Raw genomic sequence first — 22,984 nt, 5'->3', positions numbered from 1 at the left:
GTACTTAAAGGGGTCATGACATGTTTTTTTTATTTTTTATTATTATGTTCCCTTAGGTGCAATTATAGTATTACTATAGTTTTTTTTACAAAAAACTTTTAAAATGTAGTGATTTATGACCTTTTCCCACCCTGTTTCTCATCCTCTGATTCAAACAGTCTGTTTTGGGGGTGTTTCCCCTTTAAGAGTTCAGTGTTAACGCCCACTGTTATGATTGGCTAACGTCAGTGCCTATGCATCAATTATTTACGCCCCCAGCCAGAACATTTGCGGATTCGGCGCAACTGTTTAATAGCGGGTGATGCATGCGAAGCGATGGCTCTTGCAATGATAAAACCTTATTATGTTTGAGCCGGAATCAGAGGAAAATGAACCATCACCACAACAACGAAGACTGGATCAGCTCGTGTCCACATGGAAAGTGAAACTATTTTGAATTAATAAAAAAATTGTAACCCGAGACACTTGAAAACGGATTATTGTTGCATAATTATCCTATAGCTTAATTTGCTAACAGTTTAACATTATTGAACTAATTCCAATGTAATGATAGGGTGTACCACGGACAAAAATGCATGCACAGGCCATCTTTGAAGATGCAGCATTGATAAAGGCAACATTTTTAATTTTCTATCACATGTAGGCCTACTAGAAAGGCGACATATTTTCAAGATTCTCTTATACAAATGTGTTTATATTAGCCAGTGATAAAAAGTAAGTTTGCGTCGTCGTCGCTGAGCCCAGAATAGTCGGCACGGACTTATCTTTGAGCAACAGGTTTCTGGCAAAGCCAGCATCATATTGGGATTTTTTTCCTCAAACTAGTCATCCTTAAAATGTATAGAACAAACGCTTAAATTAACACTGCCGTGACTGGGACGTCCGCAAAAAATAAAGTGCATCCATTTTTCCCTGACGTCTGGATCTTTCGCAGCGTATTCAAAGATGTTGTTTGTCCACAGCCAGGAACAGCACATCTGCGGCATCGTAATTTCCCTGTACACAGACCCACTCGCTGTCCGGCGACTGAACACTTGTGAGGCGCGCAGCGCGCGGGCGCGACAACGATACGAAATGAGCGTAGTTGTCTTGCGCTTTAAGCGTAGTTGTCTTGCGCTGGAGGCGGTCATATGCAAACACTGGTACGTCACTTCGCACCGTGACGTCACTTCTTACCATGGATCCAGAACGAGCTGTATTTAGAGCTTGATTAAATAAATGATTCGTTTATAATGGGGAGGATGTCTTAAGCTATGAAACTTGCAGGACGTTTTAATGGTACAAAGACCTCTTATATACCAAAAGATCAAGGCAAATTTGGTTTCTCATGTCATGACCCTTCTGTCAGCACTCAAGGACCCGCGTCAGTTCTTCTGCGCTTTAACCATCAAATACACACATTCATCTTAAATGAATGTAAACAATCATTTAATCAGTGCATTCAGTCTTAAAGGGAAAGCAGCCTAATACACAGGTCTGCTACTCTGTCACTGTAATCAAACAACAAAAGACAAATAGAGAATCACTCACTGCTCTTCACCCAATAGCCTTTGCAGCATATTTAATTAATACAGTGAAAAATATGCAGTTTTATTTGTTATTTTTGATGACCATTCAATTTCTGTAGTATTTCTTACTTGAAATGCTATAATCTGGTCTCCTATATACTTCTCTAGACCTTTACTCTGCTATAGTTAATTTAAAGACAAAAATGTCCATTGTTCCGTCATATATCTCTGCTGAGCAGGGTGATATTGAGTGTTTGCATAGAAGTCAAAGTAATGTCCAGGGGTCTCATTTATAAAACTGTGCGTAGGATCCTTACTAAAAGTGTACGTGCGCCCGAAAGCCAAAAATGGCGTACGCAAAAAAATATTCAGACTTATAAAAACGTGCGTACGCCAGAACCTGCGCAGGATTCACTTTATAAATCCCACTCAGCGGAAGATTGTGCGCACATGCGTCTCCTCCCCGAAATAACCATATATGGAGCTTACAACGCCTAGTTTTACTATGCATATCCTCATCTGCATATCATTTGCATGTGATTATTCATCCACGTGATAACATGTTTAACGGTACAAGACATTAGGAAAATATGAAATACGGATGTGCCATCACATTACATTAATACAAATATTTTAGTAGCCTATCCTTGCCTTGTTTTTCAATAAATAACTCAAATAGTGTAAAATACATTTCAGAGAAAGTTTTTCTCAATCTTTTCCACTGACCAAATAGTATTTTTAATTGATTTATATTTTTAATGGAAACATAGACATTGTTGTGCATTATATTTGCACAATCTGCTCTTATCATGATAAACAATTATCTCTGTAGCTAAAACATTAAAACACAGCATGCCAAAGGAAAAGGGTTCAAAAGCATTGCATCCACAACAAATATTTATAGGCTATTTATATATATATTTTTTTTAACTTTTCAGTAAATTTCATGTAGGCCTAGTTTAAGTGTTTAACTCCATTAATGGCATATTTAATCTAAATGATAATAACAGAAGTAAAACATAGTTTAAATCATTATTTTATTTAAACTGTTATTGTGAACATCACTGTAGCCTATTTATGATAAGGACTCATAATGAAGATTTACAGTTTTACTTAATCTGCCGTTAGATAAGCGTCAGTTTCACTAAACGGCCCAACGCGCTCGCTGGCGCGGACATGTAAGGTGTGGATATTTGCTTCAAGTGATAGGCTTGGTGAGTGAAATTATATTTGAATTATCTTTCTGTATAATTTTATTTCGATTTTCTGTCTAAAAGTGACCAAAAAGACATTTAACTCCAGCTCACCATCGGTGTCGCCAATTCCCTTTGTCTCCAGAATGTGCGTACGCACGGCTCAAAGTTTGCTTAAAGGTGCGCACATTCTCCCGTCAAGTTTGTTTTTTTATAGATCACAACCTTTGCGTGGGAACTGGCGTACGTACATTTCCAGCCCCGTTTTGTGCGTACGCTAGGGGTGTAACGGTACACAAAAATCACGGTTCGGTACGTACCTCGGTTTTAAAGTCACGGTTCGGTTTATTTTCGGTACAGTAAGGGAAAGAAATGCAAACATTAAACTGCAGGTTGTTTATTACTATAAACTTTTTTTTTTTCAGTTTGTTTACACTTTTTTAAACACTTTTTAATAAAATATAATAACATATATATAAAATAAAAAAAGAATAAGAAATAAAATACTGCTGCAAAGTTCTCCACTAAATAAAATACTCTCAGTCTCAAACCAATATCACATAATAAAATATAATGAAAAATATAAATATATAACTATGATTACAGTGCAGCATTACCAATCCCAGCTTGTAGGCCTGCTCATATTTAAAAATTAAGGCTGGGAATCGATAAAAAAATGAACTAATTAATTGCACAATTTGCTGTTATAAATTGCAATTCCTCAAATATATATAACTATACCAGCTCAGCAAATAGAAGTGTACTACTGAGAAATTTCACCTTATTTGAGCGGACTTTGCTTTTCCAGTGCGTGATCGGTACATGATTGGAGTGTTTGGGCCGTTAACGACAGAGCAGAACGCGCAGCGCAAACACGGACTCGAACATTGAGCAGAGAGCGCAGCGGGCCGACACACACACACACACACACACACACACACACACACGGAACGGAGAGTGCGGCGGCGCACGCAGAGCGGAAAAGCTTTTTTTCGCCCTGCAGTCTATTTCATTGGTTTAGGTTACAGTGACGACGGGTAAAACACTGGTAAAACTTTAGAATCAGCTGCAGGGCGGGATTTGCGCTGAACGCGGAGACTTCCGCCACTTAATATGTTCGTGTGGAAACACGAAAATGTACCTATGTTCCGCACACAAAATATTGCATTCAGTCATTCGGTACACACGTGCACCGAACCGAAAGCCCTGTACCGAAACGGTTCGGTACGAATACACGTACCGTTACACCCCTAGCGTACGCACGCTTTATAAATGAGACCCCAGGTCTTAAATGTTTTGGAAATGTCTTCAAAAAAGTATTCAAAAGTTTTACATTGGAAGTGCTGATAAGCTACAGATACCCTGATTATAAAGGCAGTAAGCATTAGTATCATTTTGATATGGTTATACCACATCTGTATGTGAAGGGTTAAACAACACATTTTTCTTCCACTTAAATGTATTTCTAATTGTTTGTCCTCATAGGTAGAGGAGTATTTGCTACCCAGCCTGTGGAAGCGGGAGCTTTTGTCTTGGAGTACAGGGGTGAACTAATTTCAGCAGAAGAATGCCGGGCGAGAGACTACACTGCGTTACAGAGCACATTTCTGTTCGAATTTGAGTGGCAGAAGCGTCACTGGTGGTGAGCATGGAAACATGCATGTTTTGTATAGATGTTGGAAACTCTAATGAAGGCATGCAACACACATTTTTGAGTAGCTGATGAATGAACAACAGCGGGACTAATCTTTTAATCGCATATGGCTGGTGGTCAGCAGCAGTTAATTCTGATGATAAGTCTTGAAGTCCCCCTGCTGTCAATCATTTTATGGGTGGTGAAATGTTGCATTGTAGTTCAACAAATAAAGGGTGGTTTTCTTTTTCTTTTAGTATTGATGCATCCAAAGAAGACTCATCTCTTGGAAGATTAATTAATGACAACCACAAACCTCCAAACTGCACCATGAAAAAAATCGTAGTAAATGACAGGCCACATTTGTGTCTATTTGCTGTGAAGAAAATTGAAATAGGAAGTGAAATCGAATACAACTATGGTGATTCACAATGGCCATGGCGTAAAAAGGTGAGTTGGTTATATTAGCTATACTGATTTTCATTTTTTTAAATGTGCTGAATGGCACAGCTACAATTTGTATTTCATTATAAACCGTATATTAACCTGATTATCGATGCATAACTGTGTGATCTCATATATGCATGATCTGTTTCTTAGAACTTTTTGTCTGATTTCCAGGAGCCAAAGCAGCAGACTTCTGTTCTAGAGACCAAAACATCCCTAACAGATCACTCTTCCCATGATGACTCCAACAAAGATGCTGTCCTCTCGCAGGTAAAGGAGTCATGTCGACTCTGACATCACAATCTATTCTAGTCTTGCCCTCATGCTGCATGTCAAGCGCTCACACACACACGTTTCTAGTCTTGGCTTTATGGGGCCCTCCCCTCAAACTAATGAATTCACAGTTAAGCTCAAACACATACACACACATTTCTAGCCTTGGCCTTATGGGGCCCTCGTGCACACACACATATACATTTGTAGTCTTGACCTTATGGGGCCCTCAAACACATACATTTCTAGCCTTGGCTTTATGGGGCCCTTAAACACACATATTTCTAGCCTTGGCCTTATGGGGCCCTCACACACACATATACATTTCTAGCCTTGACCTTATGGGGCCCTCACACGCGCACACACACATATACATTTCTAGTCTTGACCTTATTGGGCCCTCACACACATACATTTCTAGTCTTGGCCTTATGGGGCCCTCACACGCACACACACATATACATTTCTAGTCTTGCCCTTATGGGGCCCTCACACACATACATTTCTAGTCTTGGCCTTATGGGGCCCTCACACGCACACACACACATACATTTCTAGTCTTGACCTTATGGGGCCCTCACACACATACATTTCTAGTCTTGGCCTTATGGGGCCCTCACACGCACACACACATATACATTTCTAGTCTTGCCCTTATGGGGCCCTCACACACATACATTTCTAGTCTTGGCCTTATGGGGCCCTCACACGCACACACACATATACATTTCTAGTCTTGACCTTATGGGGCCCTCACACACATACATTTCTAGTCTTGGCCTTATGGGGCCCTCACACGCACACACACACATACATTTCTAGCCTTGACCTTATGGGGCCCTCACACGCACACACATACATTTCTAGTCTTGCCCTTATGGGGCCCTCACACATATACATTTCTAGTCTTGGCCTTATGGGGCCCTCACACGCACACACATATACATTTCTAGTCTTGCCCTTATGGGGCCCTCACACATATACATTTCTAGTCTTGACCTTATGGGGCCCTCACACACATACATTTCTAGTCTTGGCCTTATGGGGTCCTCACACGCACACACATATACATTTCTAGTCTTGACCTTATGGGGCCCTCACACACATACATTTCTAGTCTTGGCCTTATGGGGTCCTCACACGCACACGCACATATACATCTCTAGTCTTGGCCTTATGGGGCCCTCACACACACACATTTCTAGTCATGGCTTTATGGGGCCCTCCCTCCTAACGCTCGCTCCAATGTCAACCTAGATACATGTTTTCTATTATTAGGAGCGTGTCCACATGTTTGTGCTAATATTAACTCTTAATGTGTATTTATTTTGTTTAATTATATTTAGGTATTTACTATCAAAGGGTTTGCCCTAGTGAACTATCCCGAAAGTGATGAGACGGATGAGGAGTATATTAAAGACAACCCTCCCACTCCACACGGTGATGTTGTTCGAAAGAAGACGAGGAATGGAAACATTCAGGTATGCCTCGGATACTATACTTTAAAATGTTGCTGTTTCTATAAATGGTTCAAACGTCCTTCCCCTGTGACTCATTTCAATAGAATGTAAGCCAAAATGTATTATGTATCTTGAAATTGAAACTCCATTTTTGCAGGTGGTTGGAGTAGCTGATTTTTCTGATCCTCTGATCGACTCAAATGAGAGTATAATAGATGAAACTGATGAGGATTCTAGTCTGCAGTCAGACCATGAAGTTGTTCCAAAAAACATTTTGGTATGTCTCTGACACTATGGATTAGCCTGGGAAAACCCAGACCACTTTCGGCAAATTTAGATTTTCTCTGCAAGTGGGTCTGGCAAAGAGCCCATTGAAACCCATTTCCAATCCGTTGAAATCGCGGCACCAATCAGAAACGTTGGGGCGGGCTTTACACGATGACGACAGAGCACAGACGGTGACGCAGATTTTGTACATTACAAAGATGGATGCCGCCGTGGAACATCATAACATCACTCGTTCGAATCAGCTATCGCGTCTGTTTCAAGCGATTTAAAATTGTAATTTTCGTTAACACAAACAGAGAATTGCTGAGAGTCTCGAGATGTTTCTCCGTCGCTCTGCATACGTCATGTCATTCATCGCTCTGATTGGTTTTAGATCTATCCGACGTCCGTTGGTGACGCCCCTGTGGAAATGAATTGTCTATCGAGCTTTGCCAGACCCTAACTCAGTTACAACTGAGAGTGGTCTGGGTTTTCCCAGGCTAACTCTGGATACCATTTCTACCTAAATATTTCCCCTGTATAAGATTTCCATAGAATGTGAACAAAAATACATAATCATACATGACATAATTCCCTTTTTGCAGATGGATAGAGTACCAGATTTTTCTGTTCCTCTTAATGAGTCAAGTGATGACAGCATGGATGAGCAGTCCACTTCTATGTCTGGAATGGCTTCACAAAGGCCGAGGAGAAACTGTCACCGTACTGTAAGTCAAATTTTTTCATACGTTATATCACTTAATGGTTAGTGCTAACCAACCCTCAATCACTTGCTCCTGCGCTTGCTTTTTTTTAGTGAGTAACTAATTTAGTGTGCAATTAGTTATTGAGGGTAGTACCCTCTGGTTCTCTAAGAATGTAAGAATGATTGTGGTCATTTCGAACAGTTTTTCGAGTTCAAAGCAACTTGCCAAGCTTGGGCTGGTAAACACCATCGTACTACCATTGGTCCGTGGCGATTGCATAATAGGTAGGGGTGGGCACGAGTACTCGTACGTGACAGCGACGATCAATCATGAAAACGATGATCGCCCCGCAAAAAAAAATCTGATTGGTTATTGGGGCATTTGGGGCGGTTCCTGAGGTCTGATTTGTTTGCGTTAGACAGCATGTCTTCAGACTGGCGAAACAAAGTGAAACTGGATTTTAAAACGCGCACTGCAGTGTGAGCGGCGTCAGATGTTTAACGATATACTGCTGTTTATGTACTTAAAAAATGTTTTACCCCCATGCGAAATATAAGAAAACTTCGCCGTGACTCTATCGGGGCCTTTACTCTTGTCACGTAATAAGTGAAAACTTTGTTCATATTGGACATCGATCTAACAGGTTTGTGTAACGATAAAGGTAGTATAGATAAGAGATGAGGTCGTGTGAAATATATATATATTAGGGGTGTAATGGTTCACAAAATTCACGGTTCGATACGATACACTTGTGTCACGGTTCGGTACGTTTTCGATACAGCAAAAAGAAAGAAATGCCAGAGAATTTTCCTTGATTTAATTTTTTATTATTATTTTTATTAAAGCTAAAATCATAAAGTGTGATAATTTTTTTTACTTTGAGCAATGATGGAGCTATACTTGACTTTTCTTAGGAACATATAAAACAAAACCGCTCCATGGACAAAATTAAATTTAATATTGTAGTAGTTATAAACAGGTTTATTTTAGTTCCGATTAACATTTTAGGGGCAGCAAATTGTATTCATAATGTCAAAATAAAACCGACGTAATGTTACTTGAAAGCATTATAGCTTTTACTATTCCTGCCAAACTTCCATGGTTACAGTTAGTAGTGTTACTACAGTAAATCCATGGTGAATGTTGCTGATCTGTGGACACTGAATAGTTCATTCATGGCACAATGTTTCTTTCTGGTTTCACGTCAGCGCTGTTTGATCCGTTAATAACGGAGAAATGTGAATGTTTCTTACTAGATCTCACAGCGATGTTATTACTTCAGTGGCGAATTCAAATGAGGATCTCGCTGTGTAGTAACAGTGCCGCTTGATCAAGATCGGCTCGCGCTGCATTGGTCCAAACTGATAAACGGTCCGTCAACCACACAATAACGAGTAGCTCAGTTTCGTTCCGCTTGCATTACATTTGCCATTTGATGTTGGGCAATGTTGTGGTCGCGTCAGCGTCTCTTACATTGTGAGCGCGCTTGCCACGTGCCTGCTTTTGAAAAAAATTAATTTTGGTCGGCAGGAAAAATGGTCCAATGGTTCGGTTTGAAAATGCGTACCGAAAACTGGACCGAAAGCCTCGTACCGAACGGTTCAATACGAATGCGTGTATCATTACACCCCTAATATATATATTATATATGTATATATGTGCAGATAATGTCAAACGTTAAAAAAATATAAAAAATTATATTTTTATAGCCTGCGACTAGAGGAGTCAAAGAGCCGCATGCGCATCTCCAGAAACTTGAGCCTTAACTAAAGTTACTAGTACTATAGTTTGACTATAAACTGTATTTATCTCATGCATTAACCTGATGCCAGTCAATTGTTTCTCCAAATAATATTGATAGGGGTGTGCCTTTTTATGCTTTTGTCTATATTTGGTACACTTTTTTTGTTTTGTTTTTAGTCTCTTGGTCTAAACTTAATCAACAGTACATTTCTAATTTAATTTACTTGGATTAAATTTACTCTACATTTTACTTAACACCCCTATAGAATGTATGTCATCCCAATATGCAATGGTCAGTTACTTGTGTAGTCAGTTTATCATACTAAAGGATTAAAATGTCAGAATTCTCAAATTACTACGAAATCTACGAACCACCGATCCAAATGCGCTGGACCATATGAGATTCTACACAGTTCAGCGCATTTGGATCGGTGGTTCGTAGATCGATTGATAGAGTCTGTTTTTCCAAGATGGATTCTGCTTATATACGTGAAGTTGACTGTATGTATAAAATATCTTCTTATTAAACTGTCTGGACACTGTCAAAGTTCTCAATGCTTCGGTTTGCATGTAGGGACCCTCATTATGCTACCGTGTTAGTGTGGGGCTATTTTGAGCCTTGTTAGTGGTATTAACACGCGATTTTTATTTGTCATTACTCTACGCCCCATATACTAGCGTTATACTAGCGTTATAGGCTAAACTGTTTTTAGAGATAAAACTATTTACATTCGATAATCATGAAAACAAATCTCAGATAACGGTTGACTAGGTAACAATGTGTAATTAGACCAAAGGTTCATTTTGCACCGGAGTTCTCCTTTAAGGAAGACCGCTGCATTCTTGAGTATGGTTACAGACTGTTCAGAAAGAATGAGTATGTAATCAGCCAGCACCAATATATTCGACAAAAACTGAGAGAGCTTGGCAGACTGGTACTGGAAGCAAAAAAGTTGACACATGTGAAGACTATCAAAGAACTCATAAAGCCTGAAAAGTACAGTCATGTTGTCTCAGCTGCAAGATGCCTAGCTGGATTCAACGATGAAACTGGAAAATATCAATGTCCATCTCTTGCTCGCAAAGTTGGACATGGCTTGCACGCTTTAGCCATGTTTATCAAATCTGAAGGATTGAAGATGAAAGATCAACAGACTGCCAAAGATGCTGAAGAATTTGCACTGCTTTACCAAGAAAGTTGGAAATTTGACATTGCAAGCCAAGCGCTAACTCAGCTTAACCAGACCAAGTGGAATTCTCCTCAGATTCTACCATTCACACAGGATGTCCAGAGACTTCATTGCTATTTGTCTGAGAAACAGCAGAAACAATTGAATGCCCTGCAAGAAGAGCCTTCTTCCTTGAACTGGAAGGACCTTGCTAAAGTGACCCTGGCGCAAGTTATCCTCTTCAACCGACGAAGAGCAGGAAAAGTATCCCGAATGTCCTTGTCTGCGTTCCTGTCAAAGGATACATCAGAAACGCACGAAGATGTTAACTTAGCCCTTACTGAACTTGAGCAGAAGCTTTGCAAACATTTTGTTCGGATTGCCATAGTAGGAAAGAGAGGGAGGAAAGTCCATGTTCTCCTTACCCCGGTCATGAGAGAATCGCTTGATACTCTGACTGAAAAGCGAGAAGAATGTGGAGTACTGAGTGAAAACGGATACTTGTTTGCATTGCCGTTCTCTGTCCATTACTTGAGGGGTTCCGATTGCATTAGGCAGTTTGTAAATGAATGTGATGACATCAAACATCCCAAAGCGCTAACCTCAACAAAACTTAGGAAACACATTGCTACTCTGTCAACTGTTCTGAATCTCAAGACTACAGAACTTGACCAATTGGCAGATTTCCTTGGGCATAACATTGAGGTCCACAGAAAGCACTACCGCCTTCCAGAGGGCACCCTCCAGCTAGCTAAAATAAGCAAAGTTCTTCTAGCACTGGAACAGGGGCGGCTAGGAGAATACAAGGGGAAGAATCTGGATGAAATTCAGCTTGATGTGACTGGTATTAAGACTTTTTTTTTCTTTATTAAGGAAAGTTAAAAAGCACACCTATAAACCGTTCTCTTTTAGAATAGTAGATAGTATTTGATAACTAATAGAATAGAAGTATTTGATAACTAATAGAATAGAAGTATTTGATAACTAATAGAATAGAATTTAATTGAACAGAGTAAAAGTATACCTCAACATACTGAAGAAGAGGGCAGGTTTTATTATCATGTGACTAACTAGACAATTTTAGTCTATTCAGCTATTTATGTAGTCATTTTTTATACTCTTGACAGATTGATTGCAGTTTCAGGTTTACAACTCATTCATATTCTATTACTTGCTGTTTTAGAGACTGTTGACATGGATGGGTGTTCACAAGAGGAAGGTATGTTTGTATGATTTAAAAAAAGGTCATGAAAGATCTCTCATTTAATTTAGACAATTTAAACATAGATGTTATTGCACAATCTTTACGGGATTCCACATATTTGGATGTTGCATTAATATAACCTTTTAGTTTTAAATTAATAGTTGACATGTTTTAGACATGCTACCTTTTGCATGTGGGGAATGTTTGACATTGTTTCCAGTTGATTGTGTGGCACAGTAAGCTACACCACAGGTATAGTTATCCAAAGGTAGTCGATCTCCACAACTATTGTGTCTTTTAGCAAGATGCTTCATCCCATTGCTCCAGGGCCATTGCCACTGTACTGTGTTCTGTAAGTTGCTTTGGGGAGAAAGTATCTGCCATGGGCATACATTTAAATTGTGCTACCAGTGTGAGTGCAAGTCTGATTTAAACCGGCTCTCTCTCTACCACTGTATTGTAGAATTATGGAAACCATGTGAAATTTGTTGTTCAATTCGATCTGTTTATTTGTATAGCGCTTTTCACAATACATATCATCTGCAAGACTCGTCATATACTGAATATTTATAAACTCGTACTGTTGATCATTGTTTTTGGTCACCATGACACAATGTTATGCATGATAGATCCTAATCATGTCAGTGTTGCTTACAGGTAGTTTATATTTTGATTTATCTTTTTCTTTAATAAACTTTTTTTTTTTCATTTACTCATATGACTTTATTCCAGAAGCACAGGAGACTGAAGTTGAGGACAGTATGGCATCCACACAAGAACCCACTTCCACACAAGAACCCACTTCCACACAAGAACCCACTTCCACACTGCATTCCCAATACCAGAGAAAGTCGGCAAAAAAGAGAGGTGAGCTTAGAAATGTAAAGTGGATTGATTGGTCCCGTTCGTCTTGAAGACACAAGCTATATTCTGAATTATATTATTTTATCAAATCTTTACTCTTGATCACTGCACATTGATACCTCAAACCTGAATGAGATACGAACACAAAAGACATTTTAAAGAATGTGGGTAACCAGACAGTTGATGTCACCACTGACTTTTATAGTATTTTTTTCCTACTATGAATGTCAATGGTGCCGTCAACTGTCTAGGTACCCACATTCTTTAAAATGTCTTTTGTGTTCAGCAGAAGAAAGAAACTCATACAGGTTTGGAACAACATTAGGGTGAGTAAACGGACAATACATAAAATATTAGATACAGACTGTAAAAATCGAGTATCCTTGTCTTGTTTTTAAAATAAATTAAAAAATTTTTTTATAAAATACTTTTAGTAGATGGTCTACTAATGCTGTAATGAGAGTAAGTTGACATGTAGGTGCAACGTTACTCCGTTAACAGAATGTCTAAAGGGGACCATCAAAATAGTGTTACCACACCTTTTACTAGATTGCACTGCATTATTATTATTATAAGTCAAAAGTTTTATTCAGAAACAAACTAAATGACTACTTATAGTCTCTGAACCAAGTCAATATGGCAATGTTACCTGTATGATCAATACAATAGTCTTTCAGTTCAGATAAAGGTTTAAAAATTCTAAACTTAAGACATTAACCTAAACTTGATAACATGTTCTTTTTATGTATACTTAGGTAAAGAAACTGCTGCCAAAAGAAGCTGGACAACAGATGAATGTGCGGCAGTAAAAAGGCACCTAAGGAAATTCATTGTGAGGAGGTAAAATGGACTGTCAGCGCTGCGTTGATGCAGAAGCTCAAGCTTTAGGAAATCGAGACTGGAAGGCGGTCAAATACTTCATCAAAAATCGTATCTCTGCCATAAGAAGGAAAGTACAGTGAAATACAGGAAGCTCAACGTATTGGATGCCTTCCCATTAGCATACACATCGGGATATATACGTTCTAAGTGTTTTCAACACATTTCAAAGTTGAAATGTAGTTGTTTTTATTGTATTATCCTCTTAAAGGGTTAATTGATATTTACTCTTCTTTGTCATTTCAAACCCATAAGAAATCAGTTCATCTTTGGGACACGAAGATATTTTGAATGAAACCTGAGAGATTTCTGTCCCTCCATGGTTTGCATTGCCGCTCTTTGTCCAGTACTTGAGATTGCATTAGGCAGTTTGTGAATTAATGTGATGACATCTAACACCCTAAAGCACTAACCTCAACAAAACTAAGGAAACACATTGCTACTCTGTTCATCCTAAACTTTCAAGCTTCAGAGCATTTATAATGTAGAAGTAATCCATGTAGTTTAATCCCAATTTTGTGATGTGAATGCACTCTCACTTAACATTATCCACCAATGCAATAACTGTGAACTGGACTTTGCATTGATGCAGCACACTCAATTATACACATTTTCTGGTTAATAGTGATTCTTTGCCTCGAATGCCCTTTACCTTGTTTATGTCGCTTTGCCCTGTTTTTGTGCTATTGTTGATCTCACTTAATCCATCTATTATTCATAATATCCACCAATGCAATAACTTTGAACTAGACTTTGCATCGCTGCAGCGCACACAATTATCCACATTTTTCCATGGTTACGAATGATACTTCGCCTCGTATACGATTCTTCCTGTTTGTTTGTCACATTGATAACTTTTTCTTTATGAATGTTTTGAAGTTTGAAAGCTTAGGATGAACAGTTTTTAAATGGAAAGATGGAAATCTCTCAGGTTTCATTCAAATATCTTCATTGAGAATGCCTTGATGGTGAGTGAATGAAGGTAGAATGTTCATTTTTGGGTGAACTAACTCTTAAAGTTATTTGGCGTCTTATTTTCGAACAGATAAAGGGTTAGATCCAGTCAAATGTCTTTTTTCATTTAAATGTTTTATAGCAACAAAAAAGACTTGACTCTTGAGATTGTAATTCCTTGAGTTGCTAATAGCATGTTTATTGCTGTTATGTTGACCAAAATAAATGTTATTGAAATGTAAAATGTTGTCTAACCTCTTTGTGTATGAAACCGGCCAGTGTGTATTACCAAATACAAATAACTGAGGACAAATCATGTTTTAAAGTTTTAATTTTTTAATCCAGTGTTTTGTGTAAAATATTACTCACGGTATTAGTGCTATTATTCCACGGGGTCTTAAAGTCTTTGTTCATCAGATGAATAGGGAGTTTTCATGTGAAGTCCTCAATTTAAAGGAGTATATTATCTTTAGGCCGCAGTTAACATGACTGGCTAGGAACACAACTTCATTAGAAATAGAGGAAAAATAACCATGGGACAAACAAGATCCCCTTCAGCAAAACTGCACAGTTCATTCAATGACCAATACAATGCAGGCAAAGTACAGGTGGTGTCTTGCAGACTGAAGTAGTTAAGGCTGTGACCAAAATTTGAGGGCTCATTGTTTTTGAAAAATATCTGGATTGGCTTTTTTTATGCCATGTTAATGCCTAAGCTAATAAGAGCATGTGTACAGATTCATTTAGAGGATATACATTACAATCTAAAAAAGTTTATATGGTAATTAAAGGACAAGTTCGGTATTTTACACTTAAAGCCCTGTTTACAGATCGTATCTGATGAAATAGAACGGTTAAGATTAAACTTTGGACAGATGCTGCTGTCGCGAGAATTTTAGGTTTATATCGCTTTCCCCCCTCACCCCCACAATGGTTGTCTATGTGCACTGGCAGATTCCTTCCTAAAAACACATTAAACTTTCGTTTACAAAGACGTGAAACTCACCGAGTGGTCAGGGGTGTTCACTGATACGGTTCCAAAAAAAAATCGCTGAAAAAGATGCATTCCGACAGGTTTTATCGTAGTTTTTGTCCAACTCCATGACTTGTATTGAATGTGCTGTGTGAGGTGCGGTATTACTCCGCCGCTGGAGTGTCTATTATTCAAGCTCTCAACGGAAGAATCACGGGTGTGACGTGTTTGGCAAAATAGGTCCACAAAAGCTAAATAAACCTCAAATTCTCGCGACAGCAGCATTTGTCCAAATTTTAATCTTAACCGTTCTATTTCATCAGATACGATCTGTAAACAGGGCTTTAAGTGTAAAATACCGAACTTGTCCTTTGAGGGCAAATAATGCACGCAGCTGATGTTTCCAGATGTTTTATAGTGACTTTGGTCCTTGCTAAGATATAAAGATTAGAAATAAGTGTGTATCTGTGAAAGCGGACCCCACAACTTCTTAAATGTTTGATCCAAGTGACACAAAAACACATATGCAAGAAATTTTGTTTGAATTTTGTTATATTAAAGTGATATTTCTTATTAAGAACTGCTTGTTATCTTACTTGATTTTTTATAAGTATGTAGAACCACTGGAAATGGTGGACCCCACAATTGGGCATAAAACGGTGGACCCCCTTATGGGACAAAAACAAGTGTGTGTGTGTGTGTGTGTGTGTGTGTGGTTTGGTGTAAATGTTTGAACATTTACACATGAGGTGTTAGTTGTTAATTATTTTAGTGGAAAAAAAACTTAAATGGTAGGCTATATATATATATATACATACCGTATATACTATATATATAGTGTATGTTTGGTACCGGTCAAATTTTTTTTTTTTTTTTTTAAAGTCTCTTATGCATATTTGCATTATTTGATCAAATTTTTATTTTATCTTTTCAATTTAAAATAATGGTTTTCTATTTTAGTATACTTTAAAATATAATTTATTTCTGTGATCAAACCTGAATTTTCAGCATCATTACTCCAGTCTTCAGTGTCACATAGTCCTTCATAAATCATTCTAATGATGTAGTATCAATGTTAGAAACAGTTGTGCTGCTTAATATTTTTTGGAACCTGTGATATGCCTACTTTTTTCAGGATTCATTGATGAATAAAAAAGAACAGAGTTTAATTCAAATAGAAATTATTAAGTATTTACTATCACTTTTTGATCAATTTAACACATCCTTGCTGAATAAAAGTTTTATTTTTTTTAAGTATCAAAGGTTATAAGTATGTTAAAATAGAAAACCATTATTTTAAATTGTAGTAATATTTGACAATATAAATTTTTTTTTCTGTATTTTTGATCAAATAAATGCAACCTTGTTGGGCAATATATATATGCCTCTTTTTTACATTTGAGCCCCTGCCCCTGAGGAACTCTGACGAACCCTGACAAACAGTGTAACCAGTTAACACAATGGCAAAAGTTTGAGCAAAGCATGCAAACTGTTATTTATTTATTTTTAACACTCCCACCTAATTTTTTCTTGTGCTCCACACCAGGGGTTTCTGCAGCACCATCAGCACCCGCACTTCCTGCGGCAGAGCAACTGGACCGCAATCCCGGAGTCGCCACCAGGATAATGGACAAGCTGAAGAACATGTCCAGTAAGCAGAAAGTTTATTCTGAAGCAGCGATGCTGTTCATTTTTGAGGAATATTACATACTGAGAAATATTACATAATTTTTTTAAATCATTGTTCTTGAAGGATAACAAATTTTAGGAATCTTTTTCAGATATGCTTTCTTACCTAAACATCACGTTGAAGAATACTGATTTTAGCATTTAAGGTATAGATGAAGATTAACTCAAGCAATTCAAGAGTCTGACATTAGCTTTTGTCTTTATGCACTTCCTGACCATTAAGCTCAAGGTACAGGGGTGCCTTTGTCTCTATGATAATGTTAAGGTTTGAGCAATCAAGTCAGGATGATTGGATTAGCAATACAATAGCGGTTTCTAGATAACCATATACAGGGTTTTCACTGGATAGAATCAACTCCTCCCTAGTTTCAAGTCCCAGAAGTCCCTCCCCCTTTGAATGTATATAACTACAATGCAATACTGTATTAGTTAGACTGATTTTGGAACATGCAGCTCCGATCAATAAAGAAGAACTTCTAATTTGAACGTGATCCAAAAGTCTCACTGGTCTCTGCTTCGATCAAGAAAAACTTTACAACATTCTCTAAAAACAATACATCAATATTAATGTGTTAACAGAGATGCTTTCTTTTTACTTTTTCAGCATATCTTCTTGTTTGCATGTTTTATACATTCATTTCCAATGATTGTCATTATAAAAGAGCAATCAAAAGAACACTTTTAAAAGCTCTATCAATTACTTAAAGTTAGGGTAGGTAATCCTGTTCAGAAAAAAAATTTTTTATACTGGGTGAAATGGTCCTTCCATTCTGATAGTAGTCAATACATTATGTGTTCAGAAAAAGGAATGAAAAAAATCTGACCTCTGTAGCAGCTGTAGGACAGTAAAAACTCTGACCAATCACTGCCATTCGGTGCGAATGTAAAGAACCAATCAGATGCCTTCATGTCTCGTGCCCGAGCACCACTGCGTGCACAGCAGTGATGCGCGGGTCAATGTATAAACAACCCGACCGACGTTTTCAACTAACCCGCCCGCAACTCGGACCGCAAAAAAAAGGTAAGAAAATATTGTACCCAACCCGCTTCCTGACCCGTGTTTTTTAAAGTAGCTAGTAAATGCTCATCGCGTCATGGGCCATAGACGGAGGAACTAGGGGTGCAGCATTTTTCAGATATGTATATGCCTAGTGTTTTGTAATAAAGGCTTGATTTATTCATTTATTTCGTTTCATTTTCTTAACAATTAATATGCTGCATGTGTTTATCCAGTCTAATCGACGTGTGCGTCTCTCCCCTGACTTTCCCATCAAAAATCCCCCCCCCCTCTCAGCAAATACATAAAACTGAAATTACTGAGCTATATGCATTTAAAAGTAGCCTATTAAAATGGCACAATGGCATTGCTCAACTTGTTGGGAAATCGGGCATTTTGTCCCGCGTCAGCTTTTATTCAAAAGTTAATAACGCGCTCAACATACAAAAGGTAAATAAGGATTTCCCACTGTCATCTGCAGACTGAGCTCGTGCGTCATCCTCGCGCATTCAGCCAATAAAGTGTAGACCTATGTATTTCATAGAACATTGTGTCTAGTACTATAAATTACAAAGGTAAACTACCCGACCGACCGCGACCCGAATATCATTAAAAATATTTTTGGATGACTCGTAACCGCGGGTAACCGCAGGCACCCGCTCATTTTGGATCAACCTGCGCATCACTGGTAGGTACATGCAGCTGACTCCAAATGTGGATGCGCGTTCATGTTTGTGGGGGGGGCGTAGCTTTGGACGGAGCACTGACAGGAGGGGGCGGAGCTTAGAAGAGGTGCCACTTTCAAATCTGGCTAGCTCTCCAACATTACCTACTCTAGCTTTAAGAAGGTTGATTTTGGGTGTTATATTATCTCAATATAATATAATATAATATATTAACAATTCACTCATGTGAATTTTTCTTAATTGGTTTGCTTGTTTTCTTTCTGTTTGTCAGGAGGAAGATGTTTGGTGTTGACGACAGTGTGTCTCGGGATCATTTGTGTTTTTCTGCTGGCCGTCATCATACATCAGCAGAACATCATCATGCATCAGCAGAACAAAATCAAAGAACAGATAGACCAGAACTTAAAACAAACTGACAACAGCAATGTGTTCTGGGTGGGTTCCCTTATCATAAAGGTAGCGAAGCTGTGGATTGACCCTAGTGGAACCTTAGGGACAATGTTGTCCTTTGCGAGCGAAGTTGTAGACATGGTGAAGTAAGGTATAATACATCCAGCCGGTATGTACCCAGATATTAATATCTCTATTATTCTTAATATGGGAACCTTACTTTGGGATCCATCGTGGCACACCAAGGCTGTCCAATCTTTCCCTTTCTGTTTTTGTTAGTGGCTGAACTTCTTTCTATTCACGTTTTGAATAATCATAAGATTCTGGGACTGAAAATATTTGAGAGAGAAATCAAAATTTCTCAATTGGCAGATGACAGCTTTATTTCTGAGAGATAAAAATCGAGTTAAAACGGCCCTGGAATGTATATCCAAATTTTCCAAATCCATGGTTTAATGTTAAATCTTAAAAAATGTGAAATATTATTTATACACGATTCTATCGATCTATTAGTTGAAAGCATACCAGTAAAGGACTCTGTTAAATACCTTGCAATTCATATTTCTAAAAATAAACATACACATGAACAACTAAATTTTATGCCTAAAATTAAAAAATCTAAAAAATATCCTGAATAACTGGTTACAAAGGGATCTGACTTTGTTTGGGAGAGTGTTGCTTTCCAAATCTGTTTACCCAGCTCTCTCCCTTTATGTCAGTGATAAAACTTCCAAAGAAATGAATAAAACCTTTCTCGACTTTATTTGGAAAAGTTAAAAAAGGACATTATATCAGGCAAAGGAATTGATGGTGCCTTAGAGATGTTCGATTTTTTTGATATTAACAATACTTTTAAACTTAAAGGGGGGGTACAATGGTGTTTCATGTATTCAGAGTTGTTTACAGTGTTAAAGAGATGGATTCTCATGCTAATAATGGCCAAAGTTTGAAAAGTTATTTTGAACGAATAACAGAGAATTTCTGTGCTGAAAATCATACTTCCGGGTTGCAACACGTTTCGGCTGTTTTTTTTCTATCGTAGATCTAATGACGTAGACCAGAGTGGAACTCCTTATATGAGCATTGCTCTCGGAAAAGCGCGTTCACGCACACGTCGACCAGAGGAGAGAAAGACCGCGCTCATCGACGCGCTACTACCGGAAATCATCATCAGCAGCGCTAAATAGGAATGGTTGATGTCAAGAATGTCTCCAAAAAAGTGTGTTTTGGGATGTGAGGGAGGGAAGTTTACCTTGTTCAGCTTCCCAAAGAACCCAGTGTTACTGGAACAGTGGATGCAGTTTGTATTTCCGGGACAGCAAAGGAGTTCGGCAAGTGCGGTTTTGTGTTCTGGTCATTTCAGTGACGAATGTTTTATTAACAAGGCCCAGGCCGTCGCTGGATTTGCAAACCGGTTGCAATTAAAACCTGGCGCGGTCCCAGTGATAAAACACCCCATTCATGTAAGTACAACGGTATCACGCGCTCCCGCTTTACTCTATAGCTCCGCCCACGCCCAGAATCAAGGACCTCGGCTTTTTCCGGATAGAATCGGAAAGCTGTATTTTTATTTTATAAATATGATGAAACTAAAGACTTTTTGGAGATATGAAGGACACACTATTACTCTATAGGTACTCAAGATTAACATGAGATTGACTGAAACGAAGTATTTTACCCCCCCTTTAATTAGATTATAAACTGTCAAAGAAATGAAAATTAATTATGGTTCTTTATTCCTCAGTCCATTTTCAAAAAGGCTTATCTTTTCTACTGAGATGTAACTATCTGCCTGGGAAATTACCAATTAAACTATCCAAATTTTACCAGCACATGTTATTAGCTAGGAAAATTGGTTTCCATCACAATTTTTCTCCACACAAAATGCTTCTCTGGAACAATTGTCTCATTACCTCTAGGAATAATGTTTTTATGTTTATCTACAATTTCCCCATTCCATTTGAAGAGTTTCGGCAAGTTGTAAAAGCAATTCCAAATGGGTTGTGAAGGGGTGGATTGGAATCCACTGCTGCTTCAATGTATTTGTAATGAGTGATTATAATCAAGGTATTAATCAATGTTTCCCCAAATCTGTGACCTGGAAGGTCATGACGTGCCTAACTTCAGGGTCCGAGTGTCAGCTGTATAATCGATGGAGATATGCTCTATCTGTATATGTGTGGAGAATTACTATGTTTATCTATTTCTTAGCCAATCAGAAACTGCAACGTGAAGTAAGGACGTAGCTTAGACTTTGGTGAAGGGTAGAACTGCTGTGATCTTTGTAACTGTAAACGGGGCGGCCTACGAACTCCTTGAAGCTGACTTCTGCTGATGAAACTGTAACTGAAACTATCTTCAGTAAAACGTTTCTTCAATTTATTATGATTTTGACTCCGGGTCTTCATTCATCATATCTGGTTCTGTGTCCTAAACTGTTACCCCCTAACAGTTGAAACATTTGATGAAAAGTCACCTGACTTTTGGAAGTAACGAAAGTAAACTTCCAGAGTTAATAGTTGTTGGTAATAAACTACAGTGTATTTTATCATTCCTGTAATATAAAAAATATCAGATTAATGTTTCAATCCAATCATAAAATCTCTCCTAGAGGGAATTTGTTTTGGAATGCACAAATCGCGGATATTCATTGGAAAGAGGGCATGGTTAAATCCATTTAAATTTTGTATTCTGAATAAAGTTAAAGAGATAAAACTTTTTTTTTTATAAATACTTCACAAAAATCTAGCTTCATTATCAAAATTCATGGACATTGACATGCATTTTACAAATTTTTGTTTATGGATGTAATATTTACCATGCAAAATGTAGAAGTTTACCACATATACAAACATTTTGTTTCTGTGTGTGAAAGAGCAAAATTAGTACATTACATTGTTACTGTATTAATTTGTCTCCTGCTGACTTTATGTACTCACTCAAGGAATAAAGCCCTGCTATGCATGCATTATTAAATGTTCTGGTCAGAATTAAAAGATTCAAAGACATAGTTACATTTGATGTAGCCTATACGTTTTATGAATTTTAAAGTTTCTGAATCATTTGGGAATAAAAAATAATGATTAATGTTCCGGTTACATATGAAAATCATGAACTGACAATCTTAAGTATGAAGCACTCTTAGTATCCAGTCAGTCTTCTTTGCTTTAAAATTAGATACATGTTTTTGGCCAAATTATATACATATACTATACATGATATACATCAGGTGAAAAGTAAAAAAAGCATTAAAAAAAGCGTTTTTAGCATAGACTGTAAAAGGTTTTTAGGCGCGATATGTGAAAGGCCCCTAACAGATCTGTGCATTTGTTCTTAAAGGGACAGCAGCCTAATAAACTGTTGCCATCCGTTTCATTAATGTAATTTAAAAAAGAAAATCAGAAATCACTCACTACTTTTGACCGAATCACTTTTGTATATTTATTATTAAAGTAATGTATATTTAATTCAGACAGTGAAGACTATACAGTGTTTTATTTTTATATTTGATTATTCAATTTATGTAGTATTTCTCAAAGTCGTCATGCAATCTGTCACATCTGTTTTGGTTCACTTTTAAAAATGTAATGTATTTTATTTTGTAATTTCTCACAGTCATGCTTCCTCTGTCATGTGTCATGTTCTGATTGGTTGTTTTCAGGCCTTGTTTGGTCATTAGTCTGTATATAGTCCTCATGTTTTTTTATTCTCTTGTCAAGCTTTGGGCTTATTGTCTGTGGACACAGGGCCAAAACCATATCAATTCGAGCCGCTGGCTCAAACTGCGGTGTCACATCGCATCGCGATCGGCATCCGACGATGCTAGCGAAGCAGCCGCGCAAGAGAGAATGGGGCCAGTATCTGAGTGGATTATTATTACTATTAACCTACGTTAAGCATATTTTGCCGCTATGTAAAAAAAAAAGAAATGTCAAAAAAATTGTATTT

At 37.8% G+C, this 22,984-nt stretch overlaps 1 protein-coding gene across 11 annotated transcripts in view; it reads left to right on the top strand.

The window, feature by feature from the left end:
• Positions 1 to 21,424, top strand: part of LOC307012141 (uncharacterized protein) — a 36,299-nt gene extending 14,875 nt beyond the window's left edge. For 2 of the 11 annotated variants that reach the window (XM_079638453.1, XM_079638452.1), the window contains exons 4-13: positions 4,187 to 4,343; positions 4,592 to 4,784; positions 4,956 to 5,051; positions 6,401 to 6,535; positions 6,672 to 6,791; positions 7,387 to 7,509; positions 11,584 to 11,619; positions 12,337 to 12,471; positions 16,821 to 16,925; positions 18,918 to 21,424. In XM_079638453.1, the coding sequence (XP_079494579.1) occupies positions 4,187 to 4,343; positions 4,592 to 4,784; positions 4,956 to 5,051; positions 6,401 to 6,535; positions 6,672 to 6,791; positions 7,387 to 7,509; positions 11,584 to 11,619; positions 12,337 to 12,471; positions 16,821 to 16,901 (1,076 nt within the window). In that variant the 3' untranslated portion in view covers positions 16,902 to 16,925; positions 18,918 to 21,424. Of the gene's footprint in view, positions 1 to 4,186; positions 4,344 to 4,591; positions 4,785 to 4,955; positions 5,052 to 6,400; positions 6,536 to 6,671; positions 6,792 to 7,386; positions 7,510 to 9,681; positions 11,245 to 11,583; positions 11,620 to 12,336; positions 12,472 to 13,223; positions 14,546 to 16,820; positions 16,927 to 18,917 lie in introns of those variants that run through there. The other 9 variants (XM_079638458.1, XM_079638454.1, XM_079638449.1 and 6 more) reach the window with 7 other exon arrangements.
• The last annotated feature ends 1,560 nt before the right edge of the window (positions 21,425 to 22,984 follow it).

This window comes from Phoxinus phoxinus (genome assembly GCF_949152265.1).
Source record: "Phoxinus phoxinus genome assembly, chromosome: 15".
In the NCBI taxonomy this organism is placed as follows: domain Eukaryota; kingdom Metazoa; phylum Chordata; class Actinopteri; order Cypriniformes; family Leuciscidae; genus Phoxinus; species Phoxinus phoxinus.
This window is presented reverse-complemented; position numbering and strand designations above follow the sequence as displayed.